General features: G+C 37.5%; 1 protein-coding gene across 3 annotated transcripts in view; it reads left to right on the plus strand.

Moving 5' to 3' along the window:
- The window catches only part of TNNI3K (TNNI3 interacting kinase), a 383,736-nt gene that overhangs the window by 66,372 nt on the left and 295,109 nt on the right, over positions 1-22,255 (plus strand). For all 3 annotated transcript variants that reach the window (XM_055402899.2, XM_088835391.1, XM_088835392.1), the window contains 3 exons: positions 114-199; positions 1,426-1,523; positions 19,688-19,798. In XM_055402899.2, coding sequence (XP_055258874.2) covers positions 114-199; positions 1,426-1,523; positions 19,688-19,798 — 295 coding nt within the window. The remainder of the gene's footprint in view (positions 1-113; positions 200-1,425; positions 1,524-19,687; positions 19,799-22,255) is intronic.

The following is a 22,255-nucleotide window of genomic DNA, read 5'->3' on the forward strand; positions in this document are numbered from 1 at the left end:
TAAAAGACATATTTCTGAATTTGTAGTAACAAGATTGCTATTATAATTTTTCAAATGAGAAAATGATAAACTAAAAGCTGAAATTTGTAATCATCTGTAAATTTTTTTTTCAGCTCTGATGATGCCTTCAGTAAAGTCAATTTAAATTACCGCACAGAAAATGGTCTGTCTCTACTTCATTTATGTTGCATTTGTGGAGGTGAGTGCTTGGAACTCAATACTCTGTAAACTAGTTATATGTATACATGGTCAGTGATTTGAGCTGCTTAATAGTCTGCAAGAGAATTCTATTCATACTGTTTTTTCTTTGGCTTTGCTTCAGGTGAAGAAGTAACTGACTTCTAGACAGATATTCCAATTGATTTAGATCTGAATTTAAGTTTTATTGTGTTCCTACCTTGAATTAGGTATGCTTGGAAATTTTTTTAAAGGCATTTTTTTCAGTATCAGGTATGCTAGTCAGAGATTAGGTTAAATTCAGATGCACTTAAAGCATTCCCCAAAATATCATCAAGCAACCCCGTGGACTGTAGCCCTCCAGGCTCCTTCTTCCATGGGATTCTCCAGGCAAGAATACTGGAGTGGGTTGCCATTTCCTTCTCCAGGGAATCTTCCCAACCTAGGGATTGAACCCAGGTCTCCCGCATTGCAGGCAGACTCTTTAACCTTTGAGCCACCAGGGAAGCCCAGTAAAATATATAGAAGGTAATAAATGCCAAAGACAAAATCCCAAAGTGAAAATTGGTCAAAGTGAAGACTAAGTGAAATTTGGTTCATAACTTGTTCTGTTCTGTTCATTAATGTATCCCAAGCATCTCAGATGGTGCCTGGCATATAGTAGGTACTCAATAAATTTACAGACTTGGTAAATGAATACTTTTTTTGTTAATCCAAGCTAGTATGCTTTGAACTCAGTTTTTAAAAGAAAACTAATATATAAGTATTGACTCTAAATATATCCCATCACCACTCCCCAAACAACATATCTTCCCAAATTTAAACACACCTTTCCAACCTTAGTCATTTCCTCCATATTTCTCTGATCTAAATAAACTAATGATGTAGTGATGTTCTGATTTCTATCGAAGCTTTTTCACAAATATTAAATCATTTACTAGGGTGAATGTTTTCATGTTTTTACCTTTTAAAGCATTATTAGAAGAGCACCAAATAAAAAATATAGCATGAATTCATTAAAATACACCGCTCTGATAGAAAATTTTATAAATGTAGTAGTAGAAATGTTCACTAATAAGTAAGGCTATTGATTAACTGAAAACTTAACAAATGGCCTGCAGAACAGCAGTCTGACATTTTCATACATTGGTGTGATGTTTATCATTCCGCTAAAGATTAACTTGAAGATTTTTAAGTCCCATAGTCTATCTCCACAATTTGACTTTTCTCAATTTTTTTCTCTCTAAGGCAACAAGTCACATATTAGAACCCTTATGTTAAAAGGTCTCCGCCCATCTCGACTGACAAGAAATGGATTTACAGCCTTGCATTTGGCAGTTTACAAGGTATACAAGTTTTGTTTTAGAACCAAAGATGATGGGCTTTGTTTTTTGTTTGTTTGATTTTTCAAATTAGTAATCATGGAAAATATGCAGGGTGATGAGAGCATTACGTTACTGGATAGAGTTCTAGCTACCTCTTTGTTGAGCAGATATCATCAGAACATATTCACTTTATTGCTTTCCATCTTTATCTCATTTAATTCTCACAAGAACCCTGGGAATAAATACTATTATTATCTCAGGGTTACATGGTTAGCTAGTGGTTAGCCAGAATTTAAGATCTGACAGCCTGGTTTTCTTGCCAGAGCTCTTTCTAAGGAGACCAAGCTGCCTCAATGTAGAAGATGATGAAGCTGCATTTGAGGATAAAAGAAGCACGTTGAAGCTGCATTTTTCTGCGTGTTTTCCTAATAAACAAAATATCTCTAGGGCTCCCTTTAGTTTCTTTCTTTTATCATATTTGTGCTTCAGTTTTTTGTTTTTTGTTTTTCCTTTGTATCAGACCTTGGTTTCAACATAATTTTTTTTTTTAAAAAAGTGGATTGGATAAACTGGGATACTCAGTTTTGGGATAGATCCTTGAGACTGTCATGAATATGAATTTATTCAACATATAAATTAAACATAAAAGCTCATTTTCTCATTATTGTAAGCTTCTACTTATTCTGTACTTATTACAAGCTAAATATCTCACTAGGTTTTATATACATTATTTCTTTAACATTAAAATAACTTAGTGAGTTTCCTGTTAGTCCTTATTTTATGGAAAAGGAAATTGAAGATTAAAGTTGGATATCTAGTCAGAGAAGCCTGGCAGGCTGCTGTCCATGGGGTCACAATGAGCCAGACGTGATTGAACAACAACAAATGATTAGTATCAGGTACAGTTGGTTCTTATTGCATATTGTTCTTTCTCAATGTCGTATGAATCTGTGATAGGATTTTATTTCAGTTTTGTACGTGCAAGTGTGATAGTGGCTGGGGCAGGGGGGTTTGGAGGGGGCAGCTGTTTGCTTGTATCTGGATCACTTTCACTTTGCTTTGCAACCCTCCCCCAACCCTTAGAGAGTTTATCTCAAAGGTTGTGGGGGGAGAGAGCTGGTATTCCCGTGACTCACATTCACATATGTTCTTGTGATTCATCGTGCAAATGTTCTAATCCTCATCCTTTTCAAGCTCAGTCAATGCTTAGTCAATTTGTCCAATTCCTTGTGGAAGAGAGTGTCAATAAGTGCTAAGTTGTCTTTAACACCAAAATCACTGAAGATGGTAATTGCAGCCATGAAACTAAAAGACGCTTACTCCTTGGAAAGAAAGTTATGACCAACCTAGACAGCATATTAAAAAACAGAGACGTTACTTTGTCAACAGAGGTCCATCTAGTCAAGGCTATGGTTTTTCCAGTGGTCGTGTATGGATGTGAGAATTGGATTATAAAGAGGGCTGAGCGCAGAAAATTGATGCTTTTGAACTGTGGTGCTGAGAAGACTCTTGCGAGGCCCTTGGACTCCAAGGAGATCCAACCAGTCCATCCTAAGGGAGATCAGTCCTGGGTGTTCATTGGAAGGACTGATGCTGACTGAAGCTCCAATACTTTGGCCACCTGACGCAAAGAGCTGACTCACTGGAAAAGACCCTGATGCTGGGAGGGATTGGGGGCAGGAAGAGAAGGGGACGACAGAGGATGAGATGGTGGGATGGCATCACCAACTCTGTGGACATGGGTTTGGGTAGTCTCCGGCAGTTGGTGATGGACAGGAAGGCCTGGAGTGCTGTGGTTCATGGAGTCACAAAGAGTCAGACACGACTGAGCAACTGAACTGAACCGAACTGAATCATCCTACAGAACTTGAGTGAAGACTGAGTTCAAGGTATTGGAAACAGTAATACCCTGATACCAGCTTTTCTGCTAAATGGCAGAATGTGACAGTAGAAGTGCTCCAAGGAATAGGAAGCTGGTGATGGACAGTCAAGTCAGTATTGTGCAACCCTGAATCTGACTGTCTGGGAAAGTCTTTCTATATTAGTTCATTTTCCTAAGACAGCGTGATACAACCACCCAAAGGGTTTCTGAATGATTTAGTACTACAACGTTAAGAAAATATATTTCTTCCACCTCTGTTTATGAAACCTGCTGCTGCTGCTGCTGCTAAGTCACGTCAGTTGTGTCCGACTCTGCGTGACCCCACCAGGCTCCCCCGTCCTTGGGATTCTCCAGGCAAGAACACTGGAGAGGGTTGTCATTTCCTTTATGAATGCATGAAAGTGAAACGTCAAAGGGAAGTAACTCAGTCGTGTCTGACTCTTAGCAACCCCATGGACTGCAGACTACCAGGCTCCTCTGTCCACGGGATTTTCCAGGCAAGAGTACTGGAGTGGTTCGCCAGTGCCTTCTCCATTATGAAACCTAAATTTCTATTTTTAGAGTTTCCTTTGCTCTAGTTGTTGTGTTTTCTTATATTTTACCAAAGGATATATGGACTACAACTTTTCAATAACAAATTTAAGCAAAGTTAGAATCTTAGGACACAAAGTAGGCAAAAATTGTTAAGAAGACATAATAGAATGCATGATTACTTATTTTTTAACAAAGATGAAAACAAATGAAATTTACCATTCCACTGTAAACAAGGAAACAATATAAATTAGTCATTCATATTAATGTTGTGTTAAATGTAGTTCTAATTATGTCTTCCCTGGACTACCGCAGTAGGCCTCTAATTCATTTGGGGCTATAGTTTTCTTCCCCCATATAATTTTTTATTCTATTTTACTATTGTTTTAAATAAAATGACTTCAAGACTATTACAAGAAACACTTTATCCAGATGAATTGTTTACATTTTGTCCCATCTCCATCATCAGTCTGTTCTTTTTCGGAATCATTTGAAAATAAATTTAAGACATTTCCCATAACTACTAAAGTCTATCGATATCTTCATTTCTGAAGAAAAAGGAAATTCACTTACATAATCACAATACAGTTACCAAAATCAGAAAATGTAAACTGACACTATAGTCTTTATCTAATCTATACTCCAAATTCAAATCTGGTCAGCTATTCCAATACTGTCATTTATAGCTATTAATTTTTTTTTATTAGCGTTCTGTCCAGAATCATGTTTCTTGTTTTCTTATCTCTGTAATCTCCTTTAATCTGAAGGAGTTTCTCTGATTTGCCTTGCCTTTCTTGATCTGAGTATTTTTGATGCATACAGAATTATAATTGTTATATGATTCTTTTGATTTTTAGAAATGTTACAATTGAAATTTATTTTATTCTTAATACTCACAAAAAGAATAATTTAATTTTCAAATCATTTTATTGGCCACATTCAATTATACATCCTCCAATGCTGGGCTTGCCTCAGAACTAAATATTTTTCACAGGTGAGGGCATGTCTGCTTTCATTAGTAAGAACAGAGAAGATGATTAGCTTTTAAAAGCCATGTAAATAGTTAGATGCCATACTTCTCTTTCTTTGTTTTTTTGAAGGAATCAGATTTATTGAGATATAATTTATGCACAATAAAACTCACAATTTTAAGTGTAATAGTTGATGACTTTTGAAAACGTATATATTCGTGTACATCATTGTTATCGTGATAGAGAACTTTGCCATCATACACTAAAGTTCCCTCATACCTTTACTCAGTTAATTCCTTCCTCCATGTCACGTGGCCTCTGGAAACCACTGACGCCTTTTCTACCCCTATGCTGCTGCTAAGTCACTTCAGCCGTGTCCGACTCTGTGCGACCCCATAGACGGCCTCCCACCAGGCTCCCCCATCCCTGTTCTTGTTCTCCAGGCAAGAACACTGGAGTGGGTTGCCATTTCCTTCTCCAATGTGTGAAAGTGAAAAATGAAAGTGAAGTCGCTCAGTCATGTCTGACTTGTAGCGACCCCATGAACTGCAGCCTACCAGTCTCCTCCGTCCATGGGATTTTCTAGGCAAGAGTACTGGAGTGGCTTGCCATTGCCTTCTCCGTTTCTACCCCTATAGTTTCCCCTTTTTTAGGATTTTATATGAATGCAGTCCATTCAGTTTATTTTATTTTGTGTATGGTTTATCATAATGTTACTGTTGTGTGTTCTATAATTCATTTCTTTTATTGGAAAGTTGTATTCCCTTATAAGGATATACAACAGTTTAACACTCTACCTGTTGAAGGATTTACTGATAATTGTTTTTAGATTTTGACTATTATAAATAAACCTGCTATTAACATTCCTGTACAGATATTTGTTTGAACATATTTTTTATTTCTCTTCTGCAATACATATTAGTGAAATTGCTGGGTCATATGCATAGGCTTCCACGATGGCTCAGTGGTAGAGAAACTGCCTGCCAGTGCAGGAGACACAAGAGACTCGGGTTTGATCCCTAGGTCAGCAAGATCCCCTAGAGGTGGAAATGACAACCACTCCAGTATTCTTGACTGGAGAATCCCATGGACAGAGGAGTCTGGCAGGCTTCAGTCCATAGGGTCCCAAAGAATTGGATACTACTGAGTGACTGAGCACATACACACATAGTTAAGTGCATGTTTAATTTTAATAAGATGTCAAACTCCTTACCAGACTGGCTGTATCATTTTCCATCAGCCATGTATTAGAATTCTAGTTGTTCCACATTTTTGTCAACATTTGATATGGTAAATATATTTTTATTTTAGCCATTCTATTAGATGTATGTTATATTATCTCATTATGAATATTTTGAATTTCCCCAGTGACTAATGAAGTTGAAAAGATTTTCATGTGTTTGTCACCAAAAGGTTTTTTGGTATAGTGTCTGTTCAATTATTTTTTCCCATTTTAAAATTTGGTTTATTGTTTTCTTGACTTGTAAGAGACTTTTATATATCCTGGATACAGATTTTGTGTTGGATATACATTTTGCAAAAAGTTTCTCCTGTTCTATGGCTTGCTTTTTCATTTAACAGTGCCATTTAAAAAGAAAAAAGGTAACATGCATTACTTTTTAATTGAGGACTCCAATGATTACACTGTGATCCTTAATATATCACAGGTACTTTCTCTTAATATTGGCCTGTGCTGTGCTTAGTCACTCAGTCATGTCTGACTCTTTTCGACCCCATGGACTGTAGCCCACCAGACTTCTCTATCTATGGGGATTCTCCAGGTGAGAATACTGGAGTGGGTTGCCATGCCCTCCTCCAGGGTATCTTCCCAACCCAGGGATTGATCCCAGGTCTTACACACTGCAGGCAGATTCTTTACCATCTGAGCCACCAGGGAAGCCTATGAATACTGGAGTGGGTAGCCTATCCCTTTTCCAGGGGTTCTTCATGACCCAGGAATGAAACCAGGATCTCCTGCATTACAGCGGATTCTTTGTCAGCTGAGCTACCAAGGAAGCCCTAATATTGGCCTACTTCACTTTAAATGTAAGACCCTTTCAATTGTATAGTTCCACGTTACCTTCATTCTTTATACTACTTTTGCTATATGTCTTACATCTATACATGTATCATCTCCAATATGTTGTTAGAATTTTCCTGTTAAGCATTAATATATTTTAAGAAAGTAAAAGAAGATAAAATATCTTTGGTTGTGAGTAGATGGGTTATAATAATCCCATGTATGAATTCCTCTGTACAGTGCTTTTTGACCATTGAATTTCTTAAATATGTAAGTTTGTTATCAAATTTAGAAATTTTGACCATTATTTTTTCAACCATGTGTGTTAGATTGTTTGATAAACTTCCAAAAATAACCAAGTCTCTGTTCAGTTTGTCGATCCTCTTTCTCTTTGTTTTCAAAAATTATTGCTGTTTATTTGAATTCAAGTTTTAATACTATTTATTTGCCATCTCCCATCTGATATTAATCTACTAAGAATTATTCATTTCAGATGTAATTTTCGGTTCCAGAATTTCCACTTAGTGTTAAAATATAATTTCAAATTCTCTGCTATGGTTACACTTCTGTTCATTTATGTTTCCATCAGTTCAGTACAGTTCAGTTGCTCAGTCATGTCCAACTCTTTGCGACCCCATGGACTGCAGCACGCCAGGATTCCCTGTCCATCACCAACTCTCAGAGCTTGCTCAAACTCATATCCATCGCGTCAGTGATTCCATCCAACCATTTCATCCTCTGGCATCCCCTTCTCCTCCCGCCTTCAATCTTTCCCAATATCAGGGTCTTTTCCAATCATTCGGTTCTTTGCATCAGATGGCCAAGTATTGTATTGAAGTTTTGGCTTCAGCATCAGTCCTTCCATGAATATTCAGAATTGATTTCCTTTATGATTGACTGGTTGGATCTCTTTGCAGTCCAAGGAAATCTCAAGAGTCATCTCTGACACCACAGTTCAAAAGCATCAGTTCTTTAGTGCTCAGCTTTCTTTATGGTCCAACTCTCACAACCATACATGACTACTGGAAAAACCATAACTTTGACCAAACAGGCCTTGTTGGTAATGTCTCTGCTTTTTAATATGCTGTCTAGGTTGTTCATAGCTCTTCTTCCAAGGAGCAAGCATCTTTTAATTTCATCACCATCTGCAGTGATTTTAGAGCCCCCCAAAATAAGTCTCTCACTGTTTCCATTGTTTCCCCATCTATTTGCCATGAAGTGAGGGGACTGGATGCCATGATCTTAGTTTTCTGAATGTTGAGTTTTAAGCCAATTTTTTCACTCTCCTCTTTCACCTTCATCAAGAGGCTCTTTAGTTCTTCTTCACTTTCTGCCATAAGGCTAGTGGCATCTGCATATCTGAGGTTATTTATATTTCTCCCAGTAATTTTTATTCCAGCTTGTGCTTCATCCAGCCCAGCGTTTCTCATGATGTAATCTGCATATAAGTTAAAAAAGCAGGGTGATAATATATAGCCTTGATATACTCCTTTCCCATTTGGGAAATATATTTCCATATTTTCATTTAAATTCTTTAGCTTTTCATTAATGGTTGCTTTAAATGCCTTATATATTGTTTCTAATACCTGGATTATTGCACTGTTTGTTCCTTTGAATGCTTTTTCTGTTTGACTACATATTACATTTTTTGTTTTCCTTATGTACCAATTTTTATTGCATGTTAGACATGTGTATTGATTGTTGCAAGAAATCTTCATTAAGCCATCTTCCTTTAAAGATGTTGAGTTTGTTTGTTTGTTTTCTGGCAGTTAGTTTATGTTGGTGGATTCATGTTTTATAGCTAGTCTTGATTTGAGAACAACCTATGAATATGGTTCTTATTTCTAAGGCCTGGATTTGTAGTATCTCACCTGAATGCCCAAGATACTCGATAACATCTCACCCTTCTGGCTGACTGAAACTCTAAAATCTCCTAGCACTACCATAACCTCTGATTTTGGCCATAAATCAAGTGATGATTCCTACATCTTAGAGTCTTTCTCTGAGGCCCAACTAAAGAACCTATATTGAATCTCCATGCAGATTTCTACAGTCCTCTCTGTGCAACTTCTTTCTTTGTTCAGTTTCCCTGTTCCTCAAATTACAGCCATTTTATAATCTTTGAGCTCACTCACTCATGTTCAGTCATATCCAACTCTTCTACCTTATGGACTATACCCCACCAGGCACCTCTATCCTTGGGATTTTCCAGACAAGAATACTGGAGCAAGTTGTGATTTCATCCTCCAGGGGATATTCCCAACCCAGGGATCATACCCGGGTCTCCTGCAGCTCCTGCATTGGTAGGTGGATTCTTTACCATTGAGTCACCTGGGAAACCCATAATCCTGGAAATCTGATTGTTATTCTCAACTCAGTAAATCTACCTTTCTACCTTCTCTTCTGTTACAGGCAGAAAGCCAGGGAGATCATGGGATACTGTGGAGGCTTACTTTGTGTCTTTCCCATCTCCCAAGTTCTTTCTTCATGTTCTTTATTGCCTGAGAGCAGTTGTGTCTTATATTTTGTTCCATTTTATACATTTGACCTGTCAGTAGGGAAAATCCATACAGGTTATACTGTCATGATCACATATATTTTTAGATTGCCTCTAAAATGATCTCAAGTAAACCTGGAATGTTAGGTCCATGAATCAAGGTAAATTAGAAGTGGTCAAGCAGGAGATGGGAAGAGTGAACATTGACATTTTAGGAATCAGTGAACTAAAATGGACTGGAATGGGTGAATTTAATTCAGATGACCATTGTATCTCCTACTGTGGGCAAGAATCCCTTAGAAGAAGTGGAGTAGCCCTTATAGTTAACAAAAGAGTCTGAAATGCAGAACTTGGGTGAAATCTTAAAAATGACAGAATGATCTCTGTTCATTTCCAAGGCAAACCATTCAATATCACAGGAATCCAAGTCTGTGCCCCACACCGTAATGCTGAAGGAGCTGAATGTCTCTATGAAGATCTACAAGACCTTCTAGAACTAACACCCAAAAAAGATGTCCTTTTCATTATAGGTGACTGGAATGCAAAAGTAGGAGATCAAGAGATACCTGGTATAACAGGCAAATTTGGCCTTGGAGTACAAAACAAAACAGGGCAAAGGCTAACAGAGTTTTGCCAAGAGAACGCACTGGTCATAGAAAACACCCTCTTCCAACAACACAAGAGAAGACTGTACACATGGACATCACTGGATGGTCAGTACTGAAATCAGACTGATTATATTCTTTGCATTCAAAGATGTAGAAGCTCTATACAGTCAGCAAAAACAAGACTGGGAGCTGACTGTGGTGACTCAGATCATGAACTCCTTATTGCCAAATTCAGACTGAAATTGAAGAAAATAGGGAAAACCATTCAAGTATGACCTCAATCAAATCCCTTATGATTATACAGTGGAAGTGACAAATAGATTCAAAGGATTAGATCTGATGGCCACCCATTGCCTGTATAATAAAATTCAAACTCCTAAATTAGATATTCAAGATCCCTTAGTTCATCATTTTGATGATTTCAATTTCCAGACTTTTCTTGCATTCTCTGAACTTCCAAAATTAATGGCTTTCAAATTTAATGGGGTTAGCTGTAGGTTTAAAATGAATATTTCCCTCTCCACATCACCATAATCTAATTTGGTACATCTAATCACTTCATGGGAAATAGATGGAAAAACAGTGGGAACAGTGTCAGACTTTATTTTTTTGGGCTCCAAAATCACTGCAGATGCTTACTGCAGCCATGAAATTAAAAGACGCTTACTCCTTGGAAGGAAAGTTATGACCAACCTTGATAATATATTAAAAAGCAGAGACTTACTTTGCCAACCAAGGTCCGTCTAGTCAAGGCTATGGTTTTTCCAGTGGTCATGTATGGATGTGAGAGTTGGACTGTGAAGAAAGCTGATTGCTGAAGAATTGATGCTTTTGAACTGTGGTGTTGGAGAAGACTCTTGAGAGTCCCTTGTACCGCAAGGAGATCCAACCAGTCCATTCTAAGGGAGATTGATCCTGGGTGTTCATTGGAAGGACTGATGCTAAAACTGAAACTCCAATACTTTGGCCACCTCATGCAATGAGTTGACTCACTGGAAAAGACTCTGATGCTGGGAAAGGTTGGGGGCGAGAGGAGAAGGGGACGACCAAGAATGAGATGGCTGGATGGCATCACCGACTCGATGGACATGAGTTTGAGTGAACTCCGGGAGTTGGTGATGGACAGGGAAGCCTGGCGTGCTGTGATTCATGGGGTCGCGGAGAGTCAGACACGACTGAGCGACTGAACTGAACTGAACTGAATATAGGCTGAGAATATAATTTTCTTTAGCAAAGAGTTAAAGCAGCTTTGATGCAAGCAGTCAAAGGCAACATGTTGAGGATTATAGTTCAAGTCTTGCAACTCAAATTGTGGTCAGAAAATCAGCTGCATCTGCCTCAAATGAGAGATTTGGGGGAATGAAGAATCTTACTCCCTATTCAGCCAGAATGTGCTTTTATTAAAGAAAAGAAAAATCCCACATAACATGATTGTGAGCTAAAGTTTGAAAAACACTGTTTTAGATTATTCCATACTTTAGATTATGTACTTTCATACTTGTGTTTTTATTATTATTTCTTTTGCTGAATACCTTTTTCAAATTTATTTTCCTGATATAAAAGTATTATTTGTTTAAAACCAAGAAAATTGAGCCTTCTTGAGCTTTCACAAATTGATGTTACTGAACTCTCTTCTGAGTTTCAGTTACAAATTCATGGTTTTTTGTTTTTTATCAAATTATTAAATTAAATTGTTAATTTGTATATTTCACCTGTGAACTCTGAATACTGGTATTTTTGTTTGTTTGTTTCTTTATTGTATACAGACTGTAAAAGATCCTTGATAAATACTTTTGAGGAATTAATGAGTACTCAAACATTAGTACAAAGAATGCTTGATATTTATTTATGCAATAATGTACCTTAATAAATACTGCCAGCTTAAAAGCTACACTATTCTTGTTAATATATCAGTTCTGAGACTTAGCAATGTATATCTTAGACAAATTGCCCTCTTCCTCTGTATCTCTGAAATAGAGGAAATATAATTTCTGATTTCATTGAGTGGTTTACAGCTTTAAAAAGGAAAAACCATGTGCAATATGACATGCAGCAAAATACCTAGTACATAGTAAGTATTTATTAAAAGCTAATTATTATTGTTGCACTTTTATTTCAAAAAAATTTATTAGAGACATACTATGTCATTCATACTGTTCATGGGGTTCTCAAGGCAAGAATACTGAAGTGGTTTGCCCTTCCTTTCTCCTGTGGACCACGTTTTGTCTGCCTCCTGAGAGATCTGTATGCAGGTCAAGAAGCAACAGTTACAACTGGACATGGAACAACAGACTGGTTCCAAATCGGGAAAGGAGTACAACAAGGCTGTATATTGACACCCTGCTTATTTAACTTATGTGCAGAGTACATCATGAGAAATGCCAGGCTGGATGAAGCACAAACTTGAATCAAGACTGCCGGGAGAAATATCAATAACTTCAGATACGCAGATGACATAATCTTTAGGCAGAAAGTGAAGAAGAACTAAAGAACCTCTTGATGAAAGTGAAAAAGAGTGAAAAAGTTGGCTTAAAACTCAACATTCAGAAAACTAAGATCATGGCATCCGGTTCCATCACTTCATGGCAAATAGATGGGGAAACAATGGAAACAGTGAAAGACTTATTTTATGGGGCTCCAATATCACTGCAGATGATGATTGCCACCATGAAATTAAAAGATGCTTGCTCCTTGGAAGAAGAGCTATGACCAAGCTAGACAGCATATTAAAAAGCAGAGACATTGCTTAACCAACAAGGGTCTGTATGGTCAAAGCTGTGGTTTTTCCAGTAGTCATGTATGGTTGTGAGAGTTGGATTATAAAGAAAGCTGAGCGCTGAAGAATTGATGCTTTTGAACTGTGATGTATTTTCATCACACTGAAACCTTTAATACTTCATATCTTTTGTGAAGATATATTCAGAATTATTTCAACAAAAACCGTGAAAGTATGAACTTTCATGAGCAGTTACTATCATTGAATTAGGTCAGTCTTGGTGTCAGTACATTAATATGAGTATATAAACTTATACTTGTAAGGATATGGTATGTACTAACATTTATGTATACCATTTTGTACTCATGCAGTCCATGGGATCGCTAAGGGTCCGACACGACTGAGCGACTTCACTTTCACTTTTCACTTTCACACATTGGAGAAGGAAATGGCAACCCACTCCAGTGTTCTTGCCTGGAGAATCCCAGGGACGGGGGAGCCTGGTGGGCTTCCGTCTAAGGGGTCACACAGAGTCGGACACGACTGAAGTGACTCAGCAGCAGCAGCAGCACTTATGTAAGATAGATACAAGAGGCTTGCACATGAAAGGCAAAATTTTTCTAATAGAAAGGTGGTTGGCAGTGGATGGTAACATATCTTACCCAGGAGACCTAAGTTCAAATTCCAGATTGATTTTTATTTAAATGCACATTAAAAAGAAAACATTCTATGTTATGGTGTGCCAGCTTAATTCTTGGGTAGCAGACCTGAAAATGATCTGGAAGTACAAGAAATTTATGAGGAAGTGACATTTTAAAAGGAAAAGGAAGGTAGGATTGGTCTGGAGGTGCTGTCAGAACACAGCGCAGACTTTCTGGAATCTCTACAACCCCAGTGGGATCTCCAGAACAAACTTTGGCCTAGGAATGTCTCATTGAGTGGAAATGGCTAGGCTCTTTTACTACCTCCTTTCTCAGTCATTGACTTGGAGCCACCTTGAAAAAAATCATAATCTCAGCTCAAATGCTGCAGAGAATCCTGAAATAGCTAGCTCAGGGAGGCTGCCAGCTAACCACCCTCCTGGCACAATGTTTTTGAAGGGGAATCTGAGTGGTACATCTCTGCATCTGCCAGGCATGGGAAAATGCTCCTGATTTTATATTAAATGAAAAAGAGAATACTTACCTCTATATGTAATATGAGTTCAATTGTGCACCTAATAATTGATAATAAAAATTATGTTTCAAACATTATGATAAATTTAGTACATTATTTGATTTAATCCACACAACTCTATGAGATTTGTACTGTTATTAACTTCACTTTACAGGAAAAAATTTATCCAGAGCTCAAGAGGTAAAGAAACGCAGGAAGTGGCCTTCAGTATGCAAGCACAAGTTTGTTTGCTGTACTAGTCTGTGCTCTATTTAGTTTCATGGAGTTACATACATAGGAAAAACAATGAAAGAAAATAAATACACACATAAATGGTGATAGTGATTATATGGTAGGTTTGTTGTTGCTTAGTTGCTAAGTTGTGTCCAACTCTTTTGTGACCCCATTGACTGTGGCCCGCCAAGCTCCTCTGTCCATGGGATTTCCCAAGCAAGAATACTGGCATGGGGTGCCAGTTCCTTCTCCAGAGGACCTTCTTGACCCAGAAACCAGACCCATGTCTCCTGCATTGACAGGTGGATTCTTTACCACTGAGCCATCGAGGAAGCCTATATGGTAGGATGCAGGTTATTAAAATTTTTATTCATTTTCTGCTATGAGATACTTTGGTTATCTATTGAGGCATAACAAGCTACCCCAAACTTATTTTTATCATTCAACGATCATTTCAGAAATTCAAACAAGATATAGTGGCGATGGCTTGATGCTGCTCCACCATGTGTAGGGCCTTAGTTGAAAAGACATGAATGACTAGGAGTTACTCCATCAACTGAGGAATTGGAATCCTCTGGAGATTTCACATGTCTGATGCCTGGGCTGGGATGACTATAAGGCTGGTCTTAGGTGGGTCATTTGATTGGAGAACTTTATATGCTGTGTACCTTCTCATGTGGCCTTGGATTCCGTACAGCATGGCTACCTCAAGTTAGACTTCTTAAATGGTCGCTCAGAGCTTCAAGAGCAAATTTTCCCGAAAACAAGGAGGAAGCTATGTGGTTTTCTATGACCTAGCCTTGGAAGAAATGTAGCTCATTTCTGCCATACTCTTTTGGTCAGAATCCTCCCAGAAATGAGGGGAAAGAATATAGATTTCACATCTAAATGGAAAGATTGTAAATGAATGCTTACTATATTTAATTAATAAAACTTCCAGAGGATATGGGGCTTCCCAGATGGCGCTAGTGGTAATGAACCCACATGCCAATGCAGGAGAAGTAAGAGACATGAGTTCTATCCCTGGGTTGGGAAGATCCACTAGAGAAGGAAATGACAACCTACTCCAGTATTCTTGCCTAGAGAATTCTAGTACAGAGAAGCCTGTACAGAGAAGCTACAGTCCATAGGGTCACAAAGAGTCAGACACAATTGAAGTAACTTAGCATGTACACACCAGAGGACATATTTCCATAATCAGAAAAAAGGAAAATTTAGATATTAAACAATCCCAGTTTAATTTTTATTATGGAATAGATTTGGCAAAAATCTGTGTGTGTGTGTGTGTGTGTGTGTATTTTTAATTTATGTAATTTGGTAACAGAGAATTTGAGCTCTCTCATACTGTCTGTCTGTCTGTCTGTTCAGTCGCTCAGTCGTGTCCGACTCTTTGCGATCCCGTGGACTGTAGCCTACCAGGCTTCTCCGTCCATGGGATTCTCCAGGCAAGAATACTGGAGTGGGTTACCGTTTCCTTCTCCAGGGGATCTTCCCGACCCAGGGATCGAACCTGGGTCTCCCGCATTGGAGGCAGACGCTTTAACCTCTGAGCCACCAGGGAAGCCCCTCTCTCATACTAATACCTACATTTTCTGGATTTATCTATAATTGTAGGGTTAATAAAAGGCAAGATAGTAGATACTGTATTCAAGTTTTGTGCATAGGAAAATGTTGAAGTTGCTACCACTATAAAAATTTTTCATCGGTGTACATAAATCTTCAAAGGTCTATTGTACCCTTAACTCTGTTTTATCAACTAGATAGCTGGACTGATTTTTCTGTCCAAGCCTCACTCTTTCACACAGAATTTTCCTTTGTTTAAAAATCATAAGTGTTTCACACATGCAAGTGTTACAGAGGCTTATTTATTACACACTTTAGAATGCTTCTGTGTATTCCACTAAATAATAATGATGTAAATTTGGCTGAAAGGGAAAACCTAAGGGAAAGCCTGTCAGTTCCCCAGAATAATATTCCCAGACCACATCTTGAGTCTTTCTTTTAAAACACTTGCCCTCAGACACTTTTTATATATTACAGAATACAAGCAGGAAGTGAGGTCAGCTTTATAATATTTAAAATTTGCCTGATATTTTTATTTTCTATTAATTTCCTTTCCAGAAGATGTGCAACAGATTGCTGAATTTTTTAATTATTCCATCAGAAAACAATATTCCTGTAGAGTAGGGGAGAAATGTTTGGCATATGTCAATTAAATACAACAAAATGCAATAAAAGTAAATCCTCTCAATTTTTTTCCTTGAGATTGAAACCAAGGAAAAATCAGTGAAAACACTATGGATAGTCAAAAGTGAAGCGTGGTCTTTGGAATCAAACAGACCTGAGTTTGTATTTAGCTTCAACACTTACAAAGTATTTCTGGTTCTGCAAGAACTTTGAATTCTTGAGCTTGACTGTCATCAACTATAAAGTAGTTCAGTTCAGTTCAGTCACTCGCTTGTGTTGGACTCTGCGACCCCATGAACTGCAGCTCGCCAGGCCTCCCTGTCCATCACCAACTCCTGGAGCTTACTCAAACTCATGTCCATCGAGTTGGTGATGCCATCCAACCATCTCATCCTCTCTCATCCCTTTCTCCGCCTGCCTTAGGATTGACTGGCTAGATCTCCTTGCAGTCTAAGGGACTCTCGAGAGTCTTCTCCAACACCACAGTTCAAAAGAATCAATTCTTTATCCCTGTAAAGTAGGGATAATAATATTTTTCTTATAGGTAAATTGTGAAGCTTGAAAGAGGTGTAGATTAAACATTTTACTTGGTACTTAGCTCATAGAAAATTATGTAAAAGTAGCAATGATTATTTTATTTTACCGTAACTTGATAGAATTGGAGTTCTATTTTTATAGTATTTAATAAAAATATATTTGGATCAATCAGAAGTCAGCTTGAGAAATCCAGCCAAGATATGAAAGGGTGATTTATTACTTTTAAGTTTTAACTTCACTATTTGCCTGTTCTGAAGGAATCATAACGTACTTTCTCTTAAAATCCACAAATTCTAGCTAAATAAGAGGACATACAAAGTCAGCTGAGAAAAAGATGAATGTGTGTTTACAAGAATCTGCCCAATAGATGAATATTTCATATGCTCAATGATTTTCATATAATTTATTTTAATTTAGCATAGTATGGTACTTGTCATAAGGTATATATCCATTAATAAATATTCATTGAATTAAAGCATATCCATCTTTTTACTGATTTATATGAGTTTTTCATATATTAAATATACAAACCACTTGTCAGTTTTATATGTTGTGAATATTCTTTCTCCAATTTGTCATTTTCTTACAATATTGTTTTCCTCATGCTTTCATTTGCTTGTGTTCCCTCTATTAAAAAGATTATTTTACGCTTAAAAATGCCACCTTCATCTCTTTACATTTAAATGTTCATCTGCAAGGAAACATGTTTTAAGGTGATATCTCTCCCATTTATCTCAGAGACTATTCATGCAGGAAATGAGTGTAAAGGGGTTATGTAACTTGCCTTAGTTTATGTAGTCATTAGCAGAGCTGGGATTCTAACTAGGAAGGCTAATTCTAACAGTCTTAACCCTGCATTGTAAGTATCCCAATTTAATATTTGAAAAACAGAACATTTTTTTCTACCTCAAAAACTGCCTTTTCCTGTTCTGTATATTGGTGACATATCATCTTACTGCCTGCAAAACCCTCCAAGATCAGTTGCCTTTGATCTCATCTTGCACAATACTCTTTCCTTCTTTTATTTTTTTTAACCTTGTTCATCACTGACCTTAAATACTCTAAGCTTATTTCCATCTTATTTCTGTGGAGAGTGATGTCAGAAATAAGGAGAAAAAATGTGAGAGGTACTAGTGAGTAAAAACCAGCAGAATTCTGAAACTGATTGAGTTAGAGGGACTCAAGGTCATTTGGAATGAGAAAGTGCCATTAATGTAAATAAGGAATGCTAGGAGATGACAGTTGGAAAACACTTGGAAAATTATGAACGGTTTTCACAACAGTACTTTTGAGTTTTTAATTTGAGATGGCATTGGTAGTCAGGATATATGGAATTTGGACTTAGCAGAGAAGTCAGGACTGAAAATGAAGTTACTGGACTGTGTCAGAATAACCAAAGGTGGCAGTTAGAATGAGAAAATAGCTTGGGGCTACACTCCAAAATCACTCGATTTTTGGAGACAGAAAGGATATTGATAAAATTAGCTTACTTCAGTGGAAAAAATGATGGAGGTTTTTTGGTTTGTTTTTGTTTTAGAGTGGAAAAAACATTAAGTCTGTAATTTGAGCAGAAAGAGCCAATGGAATAGTAAAGGAAGATGAATTTTTTATTTAACTTTCTTTCTAGAGCAGGCAAACAGTGAAAGATTTGGAAAATATAACATTAATCTTGCTATTTGAAGTACTTTGTCAAAGTTATTTTCTTTTTTTTCAAATGTTATGACTTCCAGACCTTCACTTATATGTGACAGCATTAAGAAATCAGACTTTGTTTTATAATGGGAGGATTTTCTTAACTGACAGTATTTGAAATTATATGCATAAATGCAATGACCTATCCCATGAAGACTTGGCTTTCTTCCCACTGGGTGTGTGACATGTTGATGGCCAAGTAATATAAAGTTATGGTTTGAATTCTCCCTTTGAGGGAGAGAGTTAAACATGAAGACCTTTCTTCACATTCCCTTCCAGATCTAGAATTCTGTGAATATGTGACACTCCATATTACTCTTTTGAAAGTTCTGAGTTATAAAATGAGGTTTATAGTCATTTTTCTTGAGATCATTTAGATAAATTTTATTTTTAATGTGTTTTTTGTCAACAACTATTTTGAAGTCTCACCATGTGCCAGTTTAAATATTAGTGCATATGAAAGGTTAATTACATAATAAAAATTCAATGAATGTTCATTTCTATTAATATTATTAAAAAGTATCATGTCTCTCCAAAGACAGTGGAGAGGCGTACGATGCAAATAATAGTATGAAGAAAATAATTTGGTCATCACATAAATTACTCTAACTTAAATGCTCAAACAATGCTTCAAGCATTTTCACTGAGTGAAAATATTTTAATGAGCCAAGTTATTAATAAGAAAACCACCACTGATTGATTATATAGAGAGTCCATGACACTGTGCTTTAATTATGTATTGGACCCATGACACATATGTGTTAGACGAGAATCAATTACTGAACTACCATGAAATGGTCCACTGCAGCCAGTTCAATCGTGCAGTTGCTGGAAAAAGCATATTTATTGGAGTGACCTACAAGTAAGATTGAGTTGAGTTTGCAAGTGTCTAACTGTAGGTAAATGTCCTTTCTGTCTCTCACGGTCAAGTGGTAGAAGATTGATTATAACTGAACAGTCTGTCATCTGTTCCTACATTTCAACCATCTGAGAGCTTCTCTTTGCTTTTTCATGTGCTCTGTTGCTAGAAATCACACTTAAGTTTTCTCTGGGTGCGTAAACTGGCTGACAATCAGTGAATCAATATATCCTGTTGCACAGTGTTCAAACCTGCTATTAAGAGAAAAGTAACACTAAGGATTTGTTTCCTTACAGGATAGTGCAGAATTGATCACTTCTCTGCTTCACAGTGGAGCTGATATACAGCAGGTTGGGTATGGTGGCCTCACTGCCCTGCATATTGCTACAATTGCTGGTCACCTAGAGGTAAGTCACACCTTGGTCATCTGCAAAAACAAATCTGCCTCTTTGGAATCTTGTTTTTAACTGTTTTCAAATGCTGACTTTTGAAATTCTAGGAGTTGGTTTAATTTTAGCTAATGAAGCCACACATTTTGAGGGAGACCAAAATAAGCTGTATAGATGTTCTTTTGATAGTAAATTCAATCTGTTTTGTAACAGTGTAATCAAATATTAATTAATATAAAGATGGCTAGATACATAGAGGCTACGTAGCATTGAGAGACTTCCTAGGTGGTGCAGTGGTAGAGTATCCACCTGTCAAGCAGGAGGCACCAGAGATACAGGTTTGATTCCTGGGTCAGGAATATCCCCTAAAGAAGGAAATAGCAACCCACTCCAGTATTCTAACCTGGAAAATTCCATGGACACAGTCCATAGAGCAGCAAAGAACTGGACATGACTGAGCAACCAGTCCATTCTAAAGATCAATCCTGGGTGTTCATTGGAAGGACTGATGCTAAAGCTGAAACTGCAATACTTTGGCCACCTCATGCGGCGAGTTGACTCACTGGAAAAGACTCTGATGCTGGGAAAGGTTGGGGGCGGGAGGAGAAGGGGACGACCGAGAATGAGATGGCTGGATGGCATCACCGACTCTGTGGACATGAGTTTGAGTGAACTCCTGGAGTTGGTGATGGACAGGCGTGCTGTGATTCATGGGGTCGCAAAGAGTCGGACACGACTGAGCGACTGAACTGAACTGAACTGAGCAACTAAGGGTCGGACACGACTGAGCGACTTCACTTTCACTTTTCACTTTCACACATTGGAGAAGGAAATGGCAACCCACTCCAGTGTTCTTGCCTGGAGAATCCCAGGGATGGGGGACCTTGGTGGGCTTCCATCTATAGGGTCACACAGAGTCGGACACGACTGAAGTGACTTAGCAGCAGCAGCAGAGCAACTAAGTAGCAGCATATAGCAGTTATTAGAAACAGATATTGGAGTCAGGCAACTGTTGCTACCACTTGCTATATTTACCTCAAATAAGTTACTGTACCTTCAAACATCTGTTTTCCTCATTATAAAACAGAAATGATAGGCCCATTATAGTGATTAAATTAGATGATCCATATGAAAGACTTTGCAGATTGCTTCACTCAAGGTAAGGACTCAGTGAAAAATTATTCAGTAATTCATTCACTCATGCATTATTTGATTTATTAAGCATCTATTGTACACCAGATATTGTTCTAGTTGCTGAGGTGACTCTAACAAATAAGACAGGGAATATTTTGGAATTTAGTTTTAGAGACCAAAACAAGCAATAAGGAAAAAATTATATAATGTTAGTTGTGAATGTAAGAAAAATAATAAAATGAGGTAAAATGAAAACAGCATGAAGTAGGCACCATTTTAAACAAGCTATATAGTGAAGCTATGATTAATATATGTAATAGTACCTGCAAAGCCCTGAGGCAGAGATAGCTAAGTGTATCTGAAGGGCACAAGAAGTCATTAGTATATATGAGCTGGAAGTAGAGTGATGCACATGAGGTCAGGTGACGGATACAAATAATATTGCAAACTGTTTTAAAGGCCATAGAAGGGACTCTGGCTCTTATCTCAAATTTAATTGTTGAAATATTATTTTATATATGAGAAACACTTTAATTTTCATTATTTAAATTACTGCAGAAATCCTCATGAAATAGTTTTTATCATCACTGCCATTTAATAGATATAAAACCAAGGCTGTTATATAGTAATTATCTTTACAGATTACAAAGCCATGGAGGAAAAAAAGGCCATGTTTGGAATCCTGGTCATTTTACTCAAACTCCCATGATTTTCACATGATATTAATTGTGGTACCCATGTGTAACGTGTCTGAATGCAGCTCCATGGACTGCCAGGCTCCTCTGTCCATGGGATTCTCCAGGCAAGAATACTGGAGTGAGTTGCCATTTCTATCTTCAGGGGATCCTCTAGACCCAGGGATCAAACTGGGGTCTCCTGCACTGCAGGCAGATTCTTTACCAACTGAGCTATAAGGGAAGCCCAAAGTGAAAGTGAAAGTTACTCAGTCCTGTCTGACTCTTTGGAACCCCACAGACTATCCAGGCCAGAATACTAGAGTGGGTAGCCTTTCTCTTCTCCAGGGGATCTTCTCAACTCAGGGAGTGAACCCAGGTCTCCCACATTGCAGGCAGATTCTTTACTAGCTGAGTCACATGGGAAACCCATGTAAATCCAATATTGTAATAAATGAGCAGTCTTGTGTCTTCATTATTAAGTCGTTATCTATCTCTCTCTTTTAATCATGTTGCAATTTAAGGTGTACCTTCCTCACTAACACACAGGCACAACTGTGAACAAATAGAACTGCATGTAAACTCACACATAAAACCTGTAAAATAGGTGTGTGTCATCCCTCTTAATAGTGTCAATTCAAAGGGCTCTTCATTCAATAAATATTAA

This window comes from Moschus berezovskii, chromosome 4 (assembly GCF_049115385.1).
Source record: "Moschus berezovskii isolate FMDL1 chromosome 4, NW_MosBer_1.0, whole genome shotgun sequence".
Classification (NCBI taxonomy): domain Eukaryota; kingdom Metazoa; phylum Chordata; class Mammalia; order Artiodactyla; family Moschidae; genus Moschus; species Moschus berezovskii.